Raw genomic sequence first — 23089 nt, 5'->3', positions numbered from 1 at the left:
TTTACCTCTCAAACTTGTCCACACAGCCTACTGCAATTAACCAATTGCCAGGTTTTCCTACCCTGGTACTGGTTCCCGTGCAGTTTTCTGCTTCTGGGCTTCTGTTTCAGGAAGTTGTAATTCTCTGTATCCACTCATCTGTTTGTCCAATTTGGGGGAAAATAGCTTGCCCTATGTCCTCAATTTTCTGATGGATAAAATAGGAGTTGTCGGATTTTTACTTTATTCAATTTTCTTGTCACGAGGATGGGAGGAATGACTTTCAAGTTCCTTACATGCTGAATCAGAAACCAGAAGTCTCTATCCAGGTCATTTTGAAGTTACATTTCTCAACATAGTATGAGAAGACATATTTTATTTAAGTTTCTTAACAAATCCATAACTTGATTTATAACTTTTAAATGTTCATGTGAGTTTCCAGGCCTCACAAACGTTAGAGTTGCCCAAACCTCCATGCCCATAAATGAAGCAGAAGTTCTTCAGTCCACATTTGACCTGACCTCTTAATCACATCCACCACCATCAATGGTGCCTTTGCCTGACTCTGTGCATTGGATTTTGTTCTTCTGGTCATTCTGTGTTAGTCTTTTGCAGACTTATCCTCTTCCATTTGTTATTAACTCTTGTCTTCAAAACTCTGCCCCAGGCTACTCCTCTAGGACTGTATCCCCACCCTAAAAATATAATTCATGCTAAGTATCAATTACCACTTATTAACCATATGTCCCTGGGAAAGGATGTGGACCCTTCTGAACATCAGTGTTCTCATTTTGAAAAAGAGCTAATAGCACCACATGAGTTTCTGAGTTGACAAAAATAATACATAGGAAGGTACACATTGCACATGTATTTATTAGGCATTCACTTCTATCCACTTACATTTCACCTTGGGATTGGGTTCTCAGGTCATAGAATGATATGGAAATGGTATATTGTAGAAATACCCTTTTAATGCTTTTTAAAGAGTGTTGTAAAAGTCTCAGATCTTACAGTGGCTCCAAATTTCCACATGGTCTGATCCCATCAACTCTTGTCCTTATCTTTTCCCACCCACCCCCCTGCCTCCCCTCCAGTCACACTGGCCTCATGACTCTCTGCTCCCTCTGCCCCACATCAATGCCCCAGCCTTCACTGAGCATGACACTCCTCACTTCCTCCTCCTGTAACAACTCTCCATAGCTCTTGTCACTGATATCTAATACCTTTTAGTTATTTACTTTACTTCATCTCTTTCATCCACTAGACAGTAAACTCTATGATGATAGACATTTTTGTATTTTATTCATTGCTACATCCCCAGTACTTAGAATAGTGAATGGTACATAATGGGCATATAATCAATATTTGTCAAATGAATGAATGCATTCTGGAAGACTGATGAATACTACATACTCCCTGTCTTAACAGAAGATTCCTCACAGAAGACATGTATAATCCCTCTGGCCTGGGCTATATTTTAGGAGCATAGCCAAGACCTGGCTCTCAAAGCTAGGTGATTGCTAAGCCCTGTAAAAGCTTAGTTGTGCTATAGTCTCACGGTGGAACACACTGGCAATTTGTAGAGATAAGGGCCTAAGAACAGGGAGTCCCACTACCATGAGCAGAGGGATACAGAGTTTGGATCAGGAGAGACCAAAGGGCTTACCGTCCTTCCTGCAAAATTCATTCTGTAGGCAGAAGTAGCTACAGATACAGAGAGGACATCAAAAATGTAAGCCTTGTTGCAATGTTCTAAAGAACAAGGAGGTCCAGATTCTGTGAGTAATAATGACAAATGTCAATTTGGGAAAGAGCCTTTACTATAGACAGAAACCATTTCGATTTTAACCTGTCCTACTTTGATAGGTGCTTGTGGCTGTGCCCTAAGTCTTCTCTGGTTCGTTCTCTTTTATGATGACCCAAAGGACCACCCATGTATAAGCATCAGTGAGAAGGAATACATCTTGTCCTGCCTCAACCAGCAGGTAGAACACAGATGCTCCACTGTGGTATCTCCCAGATTCTGTGCCAAATGAAAGTGTATTCCAGCTTGTCCTACTGTGCTAATAGTTAATTTTTTTTCTCTCCAGGTCAGCTCAAGCACACAGTCTCTGCCAATCAAAGCTATGATTAAGTCTCTTCCATTCTGGGCCATTGCTTTCGGTTCTTTTGCTTTTCACTGGACAAATACCATTATGGTTTTGTACACTCCAACGTTTATCAAGGCCAAGCTTCACGTGAACATAAAAGAGGTAAGTCTACCTGTGTTCTCCAACTTTATGAAGGACTCTACTCATTTCTTTGTTTCTTATGACTCTAATCCTAGCTCTTGACTGCCCCTACACTGTTTAGCTGATGTTCTGTACCTGGAGATTCACTGTTTCTAAGTCTTATGTTAACATTTCCCAGGAAAAAAAGGTGTAAGCAGTTTCTGGCACTCCCACGATAGAACACACTCACTCATGTTCCCACAGGTTCCCTACCTCCCATTCAATGCACAATCACCCTAAATAGTAGTACTTATGGCTCAGCACCACCATTTCCTACGGAGACTAGGATCCTTCCCTGTCACCCTGCTCAGCTCACTCCCAACCTGTCTCTTGGGATAAGGTAATGAGTCCTGGGTGGAGAACCCATGACTCAGGTCTTGCTTTGAAAGGATGGACATTCTCATTGCTTGTCTGACTTGGAGAATCAATATTCCCTGAACCTTACATTCAATGCCATAATAGCTAGAAAAGACTCCTATAGGAATAGAATGCCCAGGGATCCCTGGGTGGCGCAGCGGTTTGGCGCCTGCCTTTGGCCTAGGGCGCGATCCTGGAGACCCGGGATCGAATCCCACATCAGGCTCCCTGTGCATGGAGCCTGCTTCTCCCTCTGCTTGTGTCTCTGCCTCTCTCTCTCTCTGTGACTATCATAAATAAATTAAAAAAAAAAAAAAATTAAAAAAAAAAAAAAAAAAAGGAATAGAATGCCCAAAGTGCCATTCATCGATCAACCTCCAGTAACTCACCCCGGGGGCCAACCTAAACAGTGAGGTCCCTTAAGCACTCTCTGATTCAGTGTTATCCTTCTTGAGACCACAGAGAGGTTGAAAGGATTAACAGCAGCGGTTCAGCATAAGGACTGTACGAATGTCTGTAATTGCTGCTATTGCTAGTTCTGCCATTTCCCCCAGGGCAGGCATTCCCCACTCCCAAATGTAGTCTTCCAATTTCTATTCTCCAGGACTTTCAGGTCCTGTGACTCTAAGAACAGAAAACTAGACAGGCTCTGACAACTCTTTCTGACCCCCAAACTATTTTCCTCTTTCTTTTGGGTGGTGTGGCCCCAAGTATGAATTCTGAAGTTGCATGTTGATGGTTTCTTGTATGGCGGTACAAATTTTAGATACTGAATTTTAGTTTAGGGATGACTCTATCATACTCACCCTCACAATAACATTTATTTTCCAGAATGGGCTGCTGTCAGCTCTCCCTTATTTGTTTGCCTGGAGCTTTGGCATCCTAGTAGGTCACCTGACAGACTTCTTCCTGTCCAGGAATATTCTCCGCTTAATTACCATCCGGAAACTCTTCAACACTCTAGGTAAGAACAGCCAGGACATTCAAGCACCTTGAGGCCCTTCGCCTAACCTAACCGCATGTCTGAATCTCTCCCCAGGACTTCTCCTGCCTGCCTTCTTCAGTTTGTGTCTGCTCTACCTGAGTTCCAGCATTTATAGCATGACCATTTTTCTGATACTTGCCAGTTCAACAGGAAGCTTTTGTATGGGTGGAGTACTTATAAATGGCTTGGATATCGCTCCCAGGTAGAGTTTTAAAAATCTCTTTCTTGTATTCAAACTCTCCAGGGTGTTTTAAGATTTCAACTATTTTGGAGTTCATGGCCAACAGTCCAAAATGCTTCCTGAAGAAGCATCAATATAGTTCAGATATATAATGAGTGTAATCATTATGTGCCTAATGATATATTAATGTTTGCAACTCATAAATACATATGAAGTATAGCCTAGTGATTCAGAACACAGATTCTCAAGTCAGGTTAGGTTTTATTTTTTTTTATTTTTTAAGATTTCATTTATTTATTCATGAAAGACACAGAGGAGAGAGAGAGGCAGAGACACAGGCAGAGGGAGAAGCAGGCTCCATGCAGGGAGTCCGATGTGGGACTCGATCCTGGGACTCTAGGATCACGCCCTGGGCCAAAGGCAGGCGCTAATCCACTGAGCCCTTCAGGGATTCCCCAGGTCAGGTTTTAATAGCAGCATGACCACTCTCCTCAAGCAAATCATTTACCTTCTCTGTGTCTGTTTCACACCTATAAAATAAAATAAAAATAATAAAATAAATAAAATAAAATAAAATAAAATAAAATAAAATAAAATAAAATAGGAGTAATAAGGGAATACTTACCACAGAGGGTCATTAGAGGATTAAATAAGTTAATTCAGGTCAAGTATATAGAATAGTCCATGGCACATAGCGAACACAGTATAAAGGTTACCTGTTCCTCATGGCTATTGTTATTGTATGCATGTTTATATATTATGAATCCTCATGACAACCCAACAGATAGTAATACTTATTTTATAACTAAGGAAACTGAGGGTCAGATACTTGTCGGCCTAAGATCTCACCACTGGTTTGGGATCTTATCTAGGATTTTAATCTAGATCTGTCTGGTAAAATCTTTTGCTTTTACTGTTATACCTTTTTAAAAGATACATAAGTATGGCTGATGGAAGCAGCCCTGCCATTTGCATAGTTCCAGGGGGCACTGTTTACCTTGTACTTTATAGGGCTAGTAGTCCCTGGGGAACATGCATCCATCAGGAACAGAATTCTCTGAAATTTAGCAAAATATTGGCTGTAGGGTAGAGAGGCAGAATCAAGAAAAAGAATAATCCATATTCTGTCTCAATTCTTATAATGAATCTTGCCCATGATATCCATACAATGTGAGTGCCCGAGTAATGAGGACAGGTATCCATTTGTTTTATTCAGTTCCAAGGCCTTTCTTAAAAATGCTCGCAGGAGTTCTGATTACTTGGAATTATATAAAACATGTAAGGATTATTTGATATAGAAAGCACAATGTCAACTGAGCCGCAGGCATGTTGAAATCAAGAATATATACGGTTCTTTCTGCCCATGGATGCCACCGAGGAAGCACTGTTAAAGTCTCCCCACCGACCACTGTCATGTCTAAGCCAGCGTTTCCCAAAGAGCCTGAACAGCTGCAGAAGCTCTTCATGGAAGGTTTGAGCTTTGAAATGACCAATGAAAGTCTGAGGAGCCATTTTGAGCAACAGGGAATGCTAATGGACTGTGTGGTAATGAGAGATCCAAATGTTAAGGGCTCCAGAGGCTTTGGGTTTGTCACATATGTCGCTGTGGAGGAGGGGGATGCCTCCACAAATGCAAGGACACACAAGGTGGATGGAAGAGTTGTGTAACCAAAGAGGGTTGAATCAAGAGAAGATTCTCAAAGCCCTGGTGCCCACTTAACTGTGAGAAAGATTTTTGTTGGTGGCATTAAAGAACACCACCAAGAGATATTTTGAACAATATGGGAAAGTTGAAGTGATTAAGATCATGACTGACCAAGGCAGTGGCAGAAAGAAAGGTTTTGCTTTTGTAACATTTGATGACCATGACTCTGTAGACAAGATTGTCATTCAAAAATCCCACACTGTGAAGTCACAACTGTGAAGTAAGTAAAGCCTTATTGAAGCAAGAGATGGGTAGTGCTTCATCCAGCCTAAGAGGTCAAAGTGGTTCTGGAAACTTTGGTGGTCACTGTGGAGGGTGGTTTTAGTAGGAATGACAACTGTGGTTGTGGAGGAAACTTCAGTGGGTTAGGTGGTTTTGGTGGTAGTCGAGGTGGTGGTGGATAGGGTGGTGGTAGGGATGGCTATAATGGATTTGGTCATGATGGAAGCAACTTTGGAGGTGGCGGAAGCTGTCATGATTTGGGCAATTAGAACACTCAGTCCTCAAATTTTGGACCCATAGAAGGAGGGAAATTTGGAGGCAGAAGCTCTGCCCCTGTGGTGGTGGAGGTCAATACTTTGCCAAACCATGAAACTAAGGTGGCTATGGTAGTTCCAGCAGCAGCAGCTAGTTCCAGTGGCAGAAGGTTTCAATTACTTCCAGGAAACAAAGCTTAGCAGGAGAAGAGAGCCAGAGAAGTGACAGGGAAGCTACAAGTTACAACAGATTTGTGAACTCAGCCAAGCACAGTGGTGGCAGGGCCTAGCTGCTACAAAGAAGACATGTTTTAGACAATACTCATGTGTATGGGCAGAAAACTCGAGGACTGTATTTGTGACCAATTGTATGACAGGTTATTTTAGTTTCTGTTCTGTGGAAAATGTAAAGCATTCCAACAAAGGCTTTTAGTGTAGATTTTCTTTTCCACCCATGCTGTTGATTGCTAAATGTAAGAGTCTGATCATGACACTAAATGAATGTGTCTTTAAAAAAAGAATGTATATAGAAATAGGGGCACCTGGGTGGTTCAGTCGGTTAAGTACCTGACTCTTGGTTTTAGCTCAGGTCATGATCTTAAGGTACTGGGATTGAGCCCTACATGGAACTCCATGATCAGTGAAGAGTCTACTTGAAATTGTCTTTCCCTCTCTTTCTGCCCCTCCTGCTAATTCTCTTTCTCTCTAAATAAATAGATAAATCTTTTTTAAAAAAAGAGAGAGAGAGAGAATATATACAGAAATAGAAGAAATTATAAATAGCTAAGATTTTTTTTTTATTTACTCATGAGAGACAGAGAGAGAGAGAGAGGCAGAGACACAGAGGAAGAAGCAGGCTCCATGCTGGGAACCTGACATGGGACACGATCTCGGGACTCCAGGATCATGCCCTGGGCTGAAGGCAGGCGCTAAACCACTGAGCCACCCAGGGATCCCCAATAGCTAGGATTTATTGAGCATTTTTTATGTGCCTGTTATGACCCAGCATGGACAAGAAACTGTCCATTATAGTATGGCTGAGGAAACAAAAGACCAGTAAAAAGAATTTATGTAAAGTCACACCGTAATAAGCACTGAGGGCTCATACCTACATATGTCTGCTTCCAACTGACTAGCTGTAGTCACTCCCTCAATAGGGCTATTTGCTAGCATCTGGTCAGGAGGATGCGGAATAATCTCAACCAGCAATGGCTTGAGTAACATAGGACTTGGTCTAAGTTGCATCATTCCAATGGACCCAAATTCCATGTAAGCCAGGTAATTTTGTAGGGCCAGAGAGAATAAATATACTAATCTACAAAGTGGAAAAAATTCTTAGTTCATCCTCAATTTTGGGGGCATATGTGTGTTACAACTCAACCATATCAATTTGTATTGCTTAAACTATCTTTCATTAATTAGATGAAGACCAAACTTACTTAAGCAAGAATGTTCCTAATCATATACCTTCCTCACCTATTAAAGAGAGTTCCCTTAGAGAATAAAGTTCTAATTTGTCTTTTTAGGGAAATTTAGTCTTTGTTAGAACTAAAGAGTTCTAAGTCAGGGATTATATAGTTTGGAGCAAAACAAAGGTGCAGGAAAAAAGGTCTGGAAGGTAAAAGAAACAAGCAAATGTGATTTTGTTGAGAATATCATTTGGGAAATAAAATTGAAAGAGGGAAGACCTAAGAATGTAATAGTTTCCATCACTTTGGTGCAAGAATAGAAAAGCACAGAGAACTCTAGAGATGTTCTGTAATGCATTAAGAAGAAATTGTCATTGCCTTGACATTCTTAAATGGAGGCTCCAAAAAGACTTCTATAGCTTTTAATTATTTTTGACTGATTGGATGGATTGTACACCCTTGAATTTCCCTCCATGTGGGTCTGAACTATAGTTCAGACATCAGAATCCTATTCAGGCTCTACTAAACCATAGTATGCCAAAATATAAAATTAATAAAATTGAAAGTCTACTTTAATGACTATTTAAACTTCCAAATGCCCTTTACCATGGGCTGTTGCAGCTGAAGGATGAGCAAATTTAGAGCTGATTGTTGTCCAGAAAATTACCCTGCATTAGAACAACCTTTGTTTGCATCCCCCATATCACATACTTACTGTTTGAGGACTGAGTGGCATGAGGATAAGACCATAAAACATTGTCACCTACTCTAAGGTCAAAAGAACTGCTCCATCCTATGGATGTGTAATGGTTTTCAGAGGAATTGTCAAAATACTCAGGATTCTTGGCATTGAGGATTCTGTTTGTTTCTCTGACTACAGAATGAAAGCATCTCTTTTAAGTAAAAATAGATCAAGTCCTTTCCTACAGCCATAGCATGCTAAAGACTTCTGAATCTGGGAGGAGAATACAGTCATTAAAGATGTCATAGTTGGGGACAGCTCCAGTGGTGCAGCGGTTTAGTGCCGCCTGCAGCCTGGGGTGTGATCTTGGAGATCTGGGGTCAAGTCCCACATCCGGCTCCCTGCATGGAGCCTGCTTCTCTCTATGCCTATGTCTCTGCCTCTCTCTGTGTGTCTCTCATGAATAAATGAAGTCTCTAAAAAAAAAAAGATGTCATAGTTACCGATATATAATAGGATAAATATAAAGAAAACCACTCCTAGACTTGTCGTAGTAAAATTGCTAAGACTAGAAAGGCAGAGAGAGAGAAATAGAGATCTCTTAAACACAGCCATAGCAAAAGCCACATTACTTTCTTTTTTTTTTTAAATATTTATTTATTTATTTATTTATTTATTTATTTATGAGAGTCACACAGAGAGAGGCAGAGACATAGGTAGACTCTCTGCAGAGACCCTGATGCGGGACTCAATCCCAGGACCCCCGGATCATGACACAAGCCAAAGGCAGACATTCAACCACTAAGCCACCCAGGTGCCCAGGCACATTGCTTTCAAAGAAGAAATAATAAGACTGGGAACTCCCTTCTCAACGGAAACAATGAAAGCTAGAAGCTAGAACCCAATCTTTAATATGGAAAAAAAGAAAATCATCATTAATTAGAGGTCTATATCCAACAAAAAGTTCCTTCAAAGAATTAAGGTAATATAAAAATATTTTCAGGCAAATTGTGAGAATTCATCAGCAAAGACCTCCAATTAAAACTTTTTAAATGGGAATTCTTTGGGCAGAAGCAAAATAATCACAGATGAAGTATAGAAATACAGGAACAAATAAAGAGGGAGAGGAAAAAAAGTAGAGTAAATCTAATAATTACTGAATTTACAAAAGAAAACAATACCATATAAAGTAAAAAAATATGTAGACTAATATGTAAGACAATAAAAAAGACAAAAGATGAGAGGGTATAAATGAATATTGTTCTAAGGTGCTTTCATTAATGAGAATTTGTAAAAATATTCATTTATATCAAACCAAACTCAGTCAAAAATATATGTTTTAATCTCTAGGGTAACTATTGAAGGATAGTAAAAGTGTAAAGGAGATGATATTTTAAAAACACAACGAAAAAGGATCCAAGAAATGAAGTTTAAAAAGGAACATAAAATAGGTGGAAAAAACAGAATAACGATCATATTAAATTAAATGCAGCAGAAAAACATAAAATATAAAAGGACTATATCTTCCAAATTTTGAGTTAATCTGGATGGGAATAAAAGTAGTAACAAAATGTAACAGATTAAAAGAAAAATAAAGGAAAACAGATCAGCCAATGTAGACTTTAAGGCAAAATGCATTACTAGAAATAAAGAATTTTTTAATAATTACTTTAATTCACTAGAAGATATAATACACTAAATTTCTATGCACCTAACATTTTACAACTGTAAAGCAAAATTTGAGAAAACTGTTCAACTTTAACATAGGATTGGGCAAGCTGTGGATGATTGACATTCCAGGTGAGGGAAATTTGAAAACGCTAAATACCAAAAGTAAGGGCACCTGGCTGGCTCAGTTGGTGGAGCATGTGACTCTTGGTCTCGGGGTTGTTCAAAATCACCATTTGAGCCCCACATTGGGTATAGAGACTATTTTTTTAAATATCTTTAAAAATAAAATAAAATACCCAAGGCATCAGACAGCAGCAGAGGCCAATAGGACCAAAGATACAAGAGGATAGCACTTCCAAGGTCAGCTGACAACTCCCATCACTTTTTCCTTGAGGTTATTTGCCAATTAGCAAAAGGCTGGTAATTCAGATTTGGCCCTAGGACAAGCCTGCTGCTCTGGATAGAGAAGTTAGTCCAGTGTTTGGGTTGCAAAGGGCTGGAGTGACAATATTGAAAGTTAAGGAAATTTACACATAAAGTCAGCTTTTCCTAGAGATATTTGTTGAATTCTGAAGTTCATTGGGGCAAGTGGCAAAAATCTAAACCAAAACCATAAAAGAAGCATGACAGAATTTCCTATACTGTCTATACTAAGGAGACAAGATCTAACGAGCCCTGGAGGGACCTGGCTGGATATACTGAGCTCTCCATTTAATAGTATGGAGGGTATTACTTAAGGAACTGTAGGATACTACAGGTAAACTGAGTCTTATTACAATTGCAACCTAACCTCATCTTAGTTCATTCAATAATTACATTAAAGTGATCACACCCTCTCTTCCAAATCTATCTATTAGAGAAAAGGGTGAATCTTTTCTTGCAAAGTATAACATATTCTTGGAGTCCCTACAGTTCTTACTCACAATGTCCAGAATTTAGTAAAAATTACTAGGCATAACAAAGGATAGGGCCATGTGATAAATAACCATAAAATGGATTAGAAATTGTCCTACAATCAATACAGGTATTGAAATTACCAGGTAAGAAGAACTTTGAAATATCTATGATTAATATACCCAAGAAACCAGGGGAAAAGGCTGAAGAGAAGATAAAGAATTTGATCAACACTGGAATCTATTTAAAAAATGAAAGTTCTAGAACTGAAAAATAAAATGTCTGAAATTAAGATCTTAATAGACAGGTTTGACAACAAATTAGGATTGATAAATAGGAAGACATATCATAAGAAACATAATGGAAATGTGGAACAAAATGCAAAGGCTAACAAATCTGTACTTGAGTCTCAGAAGGAAAGGACAGATAAAACATGACATAAGCAATATTTTAAGAGAAAACAGCCCCAAATAATCCAATAATGAAAGACAGCAAATCACACATACATACAGCTCTGTGAATTTCAACCATGATGAAATGTAAATTGTAACTTATATATAGTAAGAATGCTGAAAACTAAAGACTAAGAAAAAGATCTTAAAAGAACTAGAGCAAGAAGGCATGCCACTTTCAAGTAGTAGTAATAACCTTGACATCTAACTTTTCAACAGAAACCATGAAAACCAGAAGATAATGATATGAGCTCTATAAAGTGCTAAAAAATAAATAAATGTCAATCTCAAATTTTATCCCTACTGAAAATATTCTTCGAAAATCAAAGCAAAATAAAAATGTTTTCAGACAGAGAAATTGTCACCAGTGGATCTTCACTAAAAGATATACTATAAAGAAATTATTTCTATTGAAATCTGAATATGTTAGAAGGACTGAAGAGCAATTAGGCAGGGTAAATATGTGTGTAATCAGAGGCTATTGATCCATAAAACCAATAGAGAATAACCTGTGAGTTGAAATGCGTATCGAAACAAATTACATTAAGGAATTAAAATACAGGATGAAATAATGCAAAGAGCAGCAGGGAGATAAAACAGAAATGTCAAAATACTAAAATCTTAAACATGTTCTAAGCTCTGGCATACAAAAAATAGTAAAACTGTAATTTGTAATAAACTTAAGTAAAGAGTACATGTCATAATATCTTCAATGCTTGAGAAGAACGGTGAAATAATATCATGGAAGGAAAAATGAAATGGATAAATCTAGAAGAAAAAGTGGAATATAAAAGAGGAGGTCAAAAAGAAAATAAATAGTGAACAGATAAGGATGATCACAAGTATATTAGTAATTATGTTAGTATATATGAAATACTTCAAGTAAGTATCAAGATTGTTAAACTCAATAATAAAGGAAATACAGCTCTATGCTGCAAATAAGAGACACATTAAACATGAGGACACAATAAGGATGCAATTAAAGGATAGAAAGAAGTATTCCAAACAAATATTAACCAAAAGAAACCTGAAATAACTATGGAAGTATCAGAAAAAAATAGAACACTATTAGAAATAAAGAATGTCTCTGTTTGAACCCAATACTATAGATTATAGATCATATAAGATCATTATAGATCATAATGAATATAATTATATTCATTATGAATTGAGAGAACTCAAAGAACTAGACAAATGTACAATGAAGGAAGAAACTTTCATAAGCTCTTTCAATGGCTTGTGCAAAAATAGAGGTAGACAGAAAGCTAGTAAGGATAATGGAATAAAGAACAAAATTAACAGAGTTGACTTAATTGACATCTGTGGAACACTATGCTACAATCAACAAGGAGAGGATTCAAGTTATTTTCAGTTGCTTATGGGACAGTTACTGAAATTAATGATATGCTGGGTCATAAAGCAAGCTGCAGTTGATTTAAAATGCTTGAAATTATTCAGAATATATTCTTTGATCACAGTGAATTAAGGTTGCCATTGAAAGCAGAAGATACATAACCCCATTGCTTTGAAAGTAATGTTTAAGTTAAAGAAGAAATCACAATTAGAATTAGAAAATACTTTAAAGTACAATGAAATAGGACATTTCAAAGCATGTGGGATGCTTTTAAAATCATGCCTAGAGAGAAATATATAGCTTTGAAATATATATTGAAAAACATTTAAGTCTTAAAGTCAATAATTATGTTTCTTATCTCAAGTAGCCAGAAAAAAAAGCAGCAAATTAACCCCACCCCTCAAATTATGAAGATTAGGACAAGTAAAATCAACAATGTCAAAAGTTGGGTCTTTGGAAATTAATGAAATTAATGAAATAATGAAGACTGATTAAGAAAAATAGAGAAAAATTATCAATACCCATAATGACAAAGCATGCATTATGGTAAGTCTTAGCATATAAAAAAGAAATAACAGAATATTATGAACAACTTCATGCCAGTAAATCTGACAATTTAGGTGAAACTGACGGGCACTGAGGGGGGCACTTGACGGGATGAGCACTGGGTGTTATTCTGTATGTTGGTAAATTGAACACCAATAAAAAATAAATTTATTTTTAAAAAAGAAACTGAAAAGTTCCTCAACACACACATACACACACACAGAGTTATAAAATATAATTTTTAATATTTTTATAGGGAGAGGGGGTCATGAAGATAAATGTGACAAAGGCTTAGAAAAGGCATAAGTGGCCCTATTCCCACAAAAATCCTAGGGATCCTATTGCTAAAATTAATCAGGTAACTAAATTCTGGGGACAATTGGTGGTTTCGATCCCAATCTGCACCTATGATTGCTCATAACCTTAAATGTTTTTCTTTATACATTAGAACACACTCTTCAGCTCCCCGTAAAAAGCAAATCCAATTTCCATCCAGTGACTGCATACAGCCCAACATGCAAGGACTCTCATCCCATGTGTCATGCCCCTCTGATTAAGGGACAGAGAAACTAATAGATAAACTGTATATTCCCTCCCATGTTCAATAGCAGAATAGGAATAAAATAGACCTAGGAAATAAAATGCACAGAACAAAACAACCAGAAAACCCTTACTCTCACAAAACAGAATAAAAGAAAACATAGAACTTTTAATGGTGAAATTTATTGAACAGGAAAGGCAAATATTCCCCACCCTGGAGAGAACTACTTTCTTAGTAAGACCAACTGATTCTGCTCTCCAAAAGGCACTTCCTCGTTCTTGATGACTGATGGATTTGACCCCTACTCTATCAATCATTCTCTGTGACTTCCCTGCTTTTGTAGTTCACTTTCTGCTTAACTGGGTTTGGGTACCCAGGACTAGCCAAGCACAGTTGCTTGGAAACCAAGCTTCTAGCTTCCTCATCTGAACATTGGGAGCAATCGCTGGGGCCAGTAGCTCTGGGACCGTGGGCATAGACCAGGTGAACAGAGTCCTTTGATTTTGTGTTAACCTTAAATCAGTTCCCATCACCAATAAGCATCACTTTCGGAATTTCTCAATTGTATTTAGAGATTTTCTAATCTTGCTCACTTTCTCAATCTCTTAATAGTTTTTACTGTGAAAGCCAACCTTCCTGACTTTGTACTGCAACCAGAAAGTTAGTTATATCCACATAGTTTTTTTGATATTTTAATGAAATTTGAAAAACAGGAATGAAAAATTCAGGAAATCAAAATATATCTCTCTTACTTCTCATTTCATTAGGTTAAATTCTCCTGTAGCATTTGTATGACTTTACATCTGTCTTTTTTACATAGTTTTTACGGATTCCTTAAAGGAGTTACAGCTGTAATTGGGATGATAGGAAGACTAATTTCTTCTACTCTGTGTGGAGTGATCCTTAATCAGGTAAGGAGCATCCAGATATGGGTGGTTACTTTTCTCATATCTTATACAGAGAAAGAAGGTAATATATACGCAAACAATTGTGGAAGTGACATCAGTAGGAGGTGAGTAATGACATTTCTCTCACATTAAACTTGGTCAGATCAGGCATCCCTCTGAATCTATATATAATATGATTTCTTTCTCATTGGATGTCAATTAGTTGTGCTGGGAACATCTTAGTCATTGGTCATGGGAACAGAAATAGACCTGTGTGATTTTTAACAATGAATGTGTGGCTGTATCCAAACAGGAATTTGGCTGGGTGAATGGCAATATAAATAACAAGATTCAGTTTTGTTAGAAAAGGAATGAAAAATCAGGAGCAAATAGAATTAGAGATCAAAAGAATTCCCTCTATAAAGGCCAACTTGTGTTTCTATAAGTGTGGGGGACAAGGTTACCTGAAATCTTCTTAAGAATGCTAAAATGCTCTATGAAATTTAAATAATCATTTTCAATGCATACCTGATCTTGAAAAAAAGATGTAAGAGAAAAAATTTCAGAGATGAAAAATGAAGGGGGCAACCCAGTTGGCTCAGCAGTTCAGTGCTGCCTTCAGCCCAGGGCATGATCCTGGAGACCCAGAATTGAGTCCCACATTAGGCTCCCTGCATGGAGCCTGCTTCTCCTTCTGCCTGTGTCTCTGCCTCTCTCTCTCTCTCTCTCTCTCTCTCTCTCTGTGTGTGTGTGTGTGTGTGTCTCATGAATAAATAAATAAAATCTTTAAAAAAAAAAAAAGAAAAACGAAGGAAGAACTTGATCCCAGAGAGGTCAATGCCCACTGAAGCTTTGGGTTGCCTTGGTTCAGGAACCCTTGATGGTTGATCTGTAGCTTCAGCTATGATGAACGAACCAAGAATAAGAGAGACTATCCCAAAACCATTCTTTAAAAAAAAGTCAGACTGGAAGCACTGGCATAAATCTATAATCACAAAGAACTATACCTTCACATTACTAGTACCATATGGCTTATATACAAGCTTGGTTTATTTGGAGGAAAATCCTAAGGTGAGAAGTAGTAGAATCCTAAGGTGTCATGTTATCCCATGACATGGACCAAGGAGAGATGGTTTGCATTCACCATAGTCAAATTTCCCAAAAAGAAGAACTCTCTACCATCATGATCTATGTACTTATGGTATCAGAAAGGCAGGAAATAGCACTATGGAAACTCCTTGGTCAGAAAAGTGGTCTCAATAGAAAAACAGAATTCCAGGAAACCAAGCTGTTTTCTCCCTGAGTATAGAGCCCACTCAGCCTGTTCTTCCATTTAACTCACTTGGATATGCTGAGTGGACCTCCAAAAGTTGTTAGGTGAGCTAACTTAACTTCTCTGCTGACTTCCAAAAGGTGGGAGGAAACAATGGCTTCTTAACAGTTCAAAGTTGTGTCTGCCCAGATGTCTCTGTCCAGTAAGGAAACTTGTTTCTCAGGCTCAGCTTCAAAGGGAACGGAAAAACTGAATAAAGACTCCTCTGGACATCTGGAACAATAAACTAATTTTCACAAGGGTTTGAGGCCCAAATTCAAACTCTGTTTCAAATGCCATAAGCCAAGCATTGAATTTCAAGTAGTCCCCAGATGCCTGGTGGAAGCAAGTAAAATTTTTTTGGAGAAATGCACTCAATTCATACTCCATGATTTTCTCATGTGTTAGGGTTTATTGAAAATGATTTTATAATCAATCAAAAATCACCAAACATGTAAAGAAATAAGGTGTCTTGTGAAAGAAGGATAAAAAATAACCTTGGAATCAGGCCCTCAGAGACACTGGAAATCAATGCATATGTATAAAGAAGCAAAAGAGAGCATTGAAAATATAAATAAGCACAAGATTTGACAAAGAACTAAATCTAACCCCTGGCAATTAAAAATATAAAAACTGAAATAAAAAATTTCAGATGAAATATAGCTAATTAGTGAGATTTCTGATTCCATTAAAGACAGTAAGTAATTTGGGTTGATTCTCTTAGTAAAGGCAATTTATTTTTATTTTTTTAAAGATTTTATTTATTTATTCATGAGAGGCAGAGACACAGGCAGAGGGAGAAGCAGGCTACATGCAAGGAGCCCGATGCAGGACCCGATCCCGGGACTCCAGGATCATGCCCTGGGCCCAAGGCAGGCACCAACCCGCTGAGCCACCCCTGGCAATTTAAAAGGTTGGGAAAATATAAAGTCTTCAGAGAAGAGCCTCAGAGAACCCGGGACATGGAAAACTTTAACAGGCAACATCTGGAAGAAGTCAGGAACTGAAAGAATTAAGCCAAGGACTACAGGGTATTTTGTACTGGGATGAGGAAAACAGATTTTTTGGTTACTTTTGAGTACCAAGGATGAGGACCCTGATAAACTAATTCTTATTTGAGTCTGAGACCTTCCAAGTGTTGCATGGAAGGAGTAAAGGTGAACAGAAATAAAGCAGTCCTTACAGGCTGCTTTGAGTCATCTGGGCAGACCAGAAAATATCCAACTTTACTTAAGGGGGTTATGATTTGCTAGAGTCGCAGATGAATCTGGAAGCAAAAATACCACTTGGGAGGAGAGGCCTCACCCACCCAACCATCACCAGAAATAGTTTTCTTCAAGTGCAATCTCCTGCACACAACAAAGGATAACCAAGCACATGCTTTACATCATTGTCCAAATCAAACCCGACTAACTTTGACTTCACGGGGGCTGTGAAGTACAGTTGTATCGTGTACCAGGAAGGAGGACCAAAAATGTCACATGGGTTCACTCTTCCAGTCACCAAAACATTCAGTTCATTCTCCTTTGCACAAGTGTAAAAATTTCACTTTCTCCGGAAAGGAGGCAAGATAAACCCAGAGTCCCACCTAGTTGTGGCATCGGGTGCAAAGTGCAACACAACCATCCATCAGCCGTCATAAATACTTCCTTTCATAAAAATAAGATTAGGAGACAAACAGTAGCTACTGGTTTACAGTAACGCTGGCACTCTGCTAGGTGGACATTTTGAGAGCAACCTCTCGGTGTGCGCTTGAGTGTTCTTTGATCAGGTCCTAAAGTGAATGTAGGGACTGGTAGGCTTTTGGAGTGGTCTGCTCTGATTAGTGTGTTCTGTGTGGAGTAAAGTGAGTGAATCAAATATTTGGTGATGAAAAGAGTAGACTAGGAGCTAATTATTGCAACAATAATTTTTTTTTCTGGTTCTTCTCTTGGCATTTTCCCACTTCCATGAAGTTAAATGTATTTGTGCAAGTTATTTTGGCCAATGATGTATGAGAAGAAGTTATGTATGTTAATTCTGAAAAGAAGTGTTAAGAATCAGAAGGCCATTCTCTCTCTCTGACACAGTGACTGGTAACAATCAGAGTGGTGGCTGTATCTCTACCATCCTGGATCTGGGGATGAAGAGATGTAAAGCATAGCTCCTAGCCAACCTGCTGTGCACCATAGTGTAACCAAAAAACCAAATCTCTGCCTTTAAAAGATACAAAGATAGCTACAGTGAGAAATTTTAATATACCACTTATAGTAATTATTGCAGCAAGGAGAAAAAGAATCTGTAAAAATATAAAAGAGTTGAACAACACAATTAACATACTTGGCCTAACTGACATATATGGAATGCCACACTGAACAACTACAGAATCCTCAGTCCTTTCAAGGTATATAAATGTCCTTGAACATTTACAAAAATTGACTATATACTGTGCCATTATGTAAATCCTAGAAATTGTAACAGGGCTGTAATTAGACAAAATATGTCCTCCAATCACAATTAAATTATGATGGAAATCAAAGATAGAATAGATAAATAGAAAAATCCACTCATATTTTGAAAGTAAGAAATAACATTTTAGACTGTCAGTTGCCTGTATTGTCAAACTCAGTGATTTGGCTCAGTTCTTCCACTGAGAATAGATGGCAAATCAGACTTCAAAGGTTAAATATTCTATAGAAAACCAAAGTGCAATAACATTAGAAACTACTACCAATAGGATTTCTAAAAAGATCACATATGTTTATAAACTGAACAACATGACAGTAAGTAATTTTTAGTTTTAAAAGAACATCAAAAAGAGAATTCAGTAACACTTAGAAGTAAAGGACAGTGAAATTGTTACATGTGGAAATATATTGGACATTTAGGGTAATTTATAACTTGATATATTTCTAAAAGAAAACACAAGAAAGCCAATCAAAAATAAATAAGCTAAGCATTCAACTCTAGAGCTCAGGAGGAAAAACAGGGCAAACCCAAATAATAAAAAAGATTAAAGCAATAAGGGTAAAAGAAATAAATTCTACAGTTAATAAAACAGTAGAGAAGAAACACAAAACTTAAAATTGGTAATTTGGGGATCCCTGGGTGGCGCAGCGGTTTAGCGCCTGCCTTTGGCCCAGGGCGCCATCCTGGAGACCCAGGATCGAATTCCGCGTCAGGCTCCCGGTGCATGGGGCCTGCTTCTCCCTCTGCCTAGGTCTCTGCCCCTCTCTCTTTCTCTCTCTCTCTCTCTCTCTCTGTGTGACTATCATAAATAAGTAAAAATTTAAAAAAACATTTTAAAAAATTGGTAATTTGAAAAGATTAATTAGATAGACAATCTTTCTGGAGTGGGATACAAGAGACAGATTCAAATGTTGGAAATACCAAATAAGAAAGGAGAAATTTTTGGAGAGACACTATAGATTAAAAGCTAAGAATATTAAGAACAACTCTATGCTAAAAGTTTGAGAAAACTGGATAAACAAAGATATTCATATTCCTAAAAATATCTACAGTGAAAAAAAAAAATCTACAGTGAGTATTCAAATCTCAACTCAGCTACTTAAAAGCTATGCCACTTGGAAACACTTCTTACTCTAAGTCTTGGTGTATCCAGCTATAAATGGCCAAAATGACACCAAAACCTTATGAGGGCTTACCAAATCAGATCTGCATGCAAGTACCAGATGTTCACGTATTCAACCATAACAGCTATTTATAACATTATGTGCATACCCTTCTAAATGCTATCTTATTATGCAGCATTCTGAAATGCTAGCAAATGCAATTGGTCAAGAAAAGCAAGTCACAGGTATATATGATGTAAATGCAGAAGAACAAAATAACATTATATGCAAAGAAAAGACTGTCCTGGAAGAGGGTAGAATTCAAAGTTAGATATTATATTGTATAAAAGTCTAAAGCCCAGTATCTTTTTTTTTTGAGACTCTATTTTTTTTAAAGGTTTTATTTATTTATTCAGAGAGAGAGAGAGGCAGAGACACAGGCAGAGGGAGAAGACACAGGCTCCCATGCAGGGAGCCCAATGTGGGACTCGATACCGGGTCTCCAGGATCACACCCTGGGCTGCAGGCGGCGCTAAACCACTGCACCACCGGGGCTGCCCTAAAGCCCAGTATCAACCAATATTACAAAGTACCTATGGGAAAAAAACACTGAAAATCATGCAAAAACCAAATGAAGAAAACCACACACCTATGAAAGCAAAATCAGTGAAACTACATGAAGAGGGAGTCATATCATATTTTGGACTTCAGGTCCAAATCACAGTGAATTCTATTAACTGAAAATTATTGAAACTTTATTATCTATCATTAAATTTCTGGGCACATCTCGGTCCTTTTCCTGACTTTCTGTTTGCCAATGACCTGTCAAGCTTGGCATGCTTTAATTAGAGAAATCACTATAATTACATATGTTCAATGTCTCATCTGAAGGAAACAAATAGTTTTTTTTTTTTGTAAATGTCTACTCTTAATTATATTTTATTTTGCTGACTTTAATTTAAATTTTTTTTGAGTGAAAGAGAGAGAGAGAGCATGCAAGTTAGAGTGGGAAGGGGCAGAGGGAGAGGGAGAGAGAGAATCTTGGGCAGGCTCCACACCCGGCACAGAGCCATTCGGGAGGCTGAGATCATGACCTGAGCAGAAATCAAGAGTCAGATGCTTAACTGACTGAGCCACCCAGCAACCCTACTCTTAATTATATTTTAAATAAGACTGATAATGATTTGGTCAAGTCCTGAAAAAAATACATTCTAAATGATAAAGTTTCATTTCAAGCCAAAGACAATGGCTTTATTTTTTTAAAAAAAACATAGTGGGAAGCCAGCTTATAGAAAAATACAATTATAGTCTGTTCTTATATCTGACAACAAAATTAATTCTAGATGATTAAAAATGTAAATGAAGAAAGGAAACTATGAAAATACTAAAGTAAAATAGGACTTAATAATTATATAAACTTTGGGTTGGGCATCCTTCAAAAGCTTGGCACCAGACACCTAAATCCCATCATAATGCATTATACATTTAACTATACAAAATTTAATCTCGGCTGATAAAAAAGGTAAAAGGCAAAATAGTAAAACAAATCTCAAACATAATTAAAATTCAATGTCATCTTTGAATATAGATGCAAAAATGAAATAAATTACCTGTACATAGAATCCACCAGCATATTAAAATATATGCCTATGACACCATAATGAACTAAGCCATTTTCTATGAAAGTAAAAGTGGCTCAATATTATAAAATCTATTAATGAAACTGATCAGATTAATAGGCTTAAAGAAAAAATGTTATAATTAAGGAAAAGGTATTTGATAAATTTTATTCAAAAGCAATGATGAAAACAAACAAACAAAAGCATTGATGGGTATGTAATGAATTACCGAGATACTCAGATTTATAGCAGCAAAAAGTGAAAACCAAATATAAAGAAATAAGGGATGTTTTATAAATTTTATAAATCTAAACTCTGGATTACTAATCACTCAGTAAAGGTTATGATACAGTTGAATATTTCTTGATATGCAAACATGTTTATGATAAATTTCTCAATAAAAAGCATATACATTCTTGGCTTAAGCACTATGTATATAGTACATAGTTTTACATCATTTTTCTACAAGAAAAGTTATATGTACATAGACATAAATCAAGAAGTAGAAAGATAGGGAGCACCCGGGTAACTCAGTCGGTTAAAGGTCTGACTTGGTTTTGGCTCAGGTCATGATCTATGGGTGGTCAGATTGAATCCCAGCTTGGGCTTCTGCTTGTCCCTCTCCCTCTGCTCCTCCCCTGCTCACTCTCTAATAAATAAATAAATAAATAAATAAATAAAATCTTTTAAAAAGTAGAGAGATAAATAGTAATTATCCTTGAAGAGTGAAATTACAATTTTTTTTCTCCTTATGAGTATATTTTTCCATGTCTGTTAAGTGAGCCTAGACTAGTTTGAATATTATATTGGAAGTGTTGCAAAGTACCTCAAGACTGCTAATTTACAATCACTTTGCACTATAATCCCTCAGGATCCGGAATCTGCCTGGTTTAAAATTTTCATCCTGATGGCAGTCATTGACGTGTTATGCCTACTTTTCTGTCTCGTATTTGGAAAAGCAGATATTCAGGACTGGGCTAAAGGCAATCAAGAGCACACACGCCTCTGAAGGTAAGAAGTGATCAGCCTGAGGTCAGATTTTGCAACTGGGGGTGCTAGAGAGGGTAGGGTTGAGGGTGACCCCTGAGCAAACCACGGTGCTGCTAAGGAGTTTGTGTTTGGGGGATGAAGGGGGCCACGGAATGTCTGAAACTCTCTGGGATCCTGACAGGGAGGTGGGTGCGTCCCAGAGGAGGTGCTGCTCTGAGATTCTGGAGAGAGAGTGGGGCCGGGATAGAGATTTTTGGAAAGACACAGGAAAGCTTTCGAGGGGATGGGAAGGGCCCTCGATGGAGCAGGAAGAACAGCCAAAGCATGTGGCATCTCAGAAGAGAAGTGAAAAAGGTGGGCCCAAGCACCCCTGGCAAATGCTACCAAGGGATTAAAGTGCACAAGGTCTGAGAATTTACCAATGGATTTTACCCTGACTAGAATGAATGACAGAGACAAAAGGTCCGTTAAAGTTCAGAAGAGAATCTGATATTGTGCCTTTCTTCTCTAGACTCTGTCAGGAGTAAATAAGTAGACCTGTCTCTTATAAAATATTTCAGCTAATACATAAATAAGAATTGATATACGTAGAATATCCTCAGTTTGCAAGTTCTAGGGAATGAAAGAATCCAGGTTTTATGCATCAATAGCTATTAACATCACACAGAGAGATACAGACACATTTTATACATCCCGATGAAAGAACACAAACACACCACCACCCAGGTCTTGCTACACACACCAACTGAGTACAATCAAGCCTTTAGAGATAGCTACTGTTTTGTGAGAAATGCAGAGACTACAGAATGCAGAACACGTTGAACTGAACTAAATCCTAAGGATGTCATCAGCAAATCTAAACTGTGGGAATTTTACAGGTCAAAGGACCTAAATTTTTCAACAAGTAAGTTATTAAGCAAGAGAAAAAGGACAGAACAGGAGCCTCTAGATTAAAAAGAGACTTAAAAACACTAAATTTTTTTAAACTGGCAAAACTACACCAGGAAGGGGGAGGGGGACAGATATGTGGTTGATAAATCTGTAGAGCCATGCAGAGAAGACATGGTTCTCAATGTCCAAGTAGTGGTTACTTTCAAAGATTGGAAGATGTCATGATTAGGGTAGACCACATGGAAAACTTCTGAGGTTCTAAAAATATTCTACTTTTCATGCCCATGGCAGTGATTAAAAGAGCAATTCACTGAGTTACATGTTTGTTTTGGGCAGT

General features: G+C 37.6%; 1 protein-coding gene across 9 annotated transcripts in view; it reads left to right on the top strand.

Moving 5' to 3' along the window:
• The window catches only part of SLC17A1 (solute carrier family 17 member 1), a 77263-nt gene that overhangs the window by 16589 nt on the left and 37585 nt on the right, over window positions 1-23089 (top strand). For 7 of the 9 annotated variants that reach the window (XR_004812320.2, XR_003134773.3, XR_004812319.2 and 4 more), the window contains 6 exons: window positions 1846-1964; window positions 2070-2231; window positions 3438-3570; window positions 3646-3793; window positions 14323-14413; window positions 21743-21882. Coding sequence is in view for 5 of the 9 variants with exons in the window: in XM_025442646.3 (XP_025298431.1) it covers window positions 1846-1964; window positions 2070-2231; window positions 3438-3570; window positions 3646-3793; window positions 14323-14413; window positions 21743-21880 (791 nt within the window). In the remaining 4 variants the exon portion in view is untranslated. Of the gene's footprint in view, window positions 1-1845; window positions 1965-2069; window positions 2232-3437; window positions 3571-3645; window positions 3794-12779; window positions 12941-14322; window positions 14414-21742; window positions 21883-23089 lie in introns of those variants that run through there. The other 2 variants (XM_049105973.1, XM_035710600.2) reach the window with 2 other exon arrangements.

Source organism: Canis lupus, chromosome 35 (genome assembly GCF_003254725.2).
Source record: "Canis lupus dingo isolate Sandy chromosome 35, ASM325472v2, whole genome shotgun sequence".
NCBI lineage: Eukaryota > Metazoa > Chordata > Mammalia > Carnivora > Canidae > Canis > Canis lupus.
This window is presented reverse-complemented; position numbering and strand designations above follow the sequence as displayed.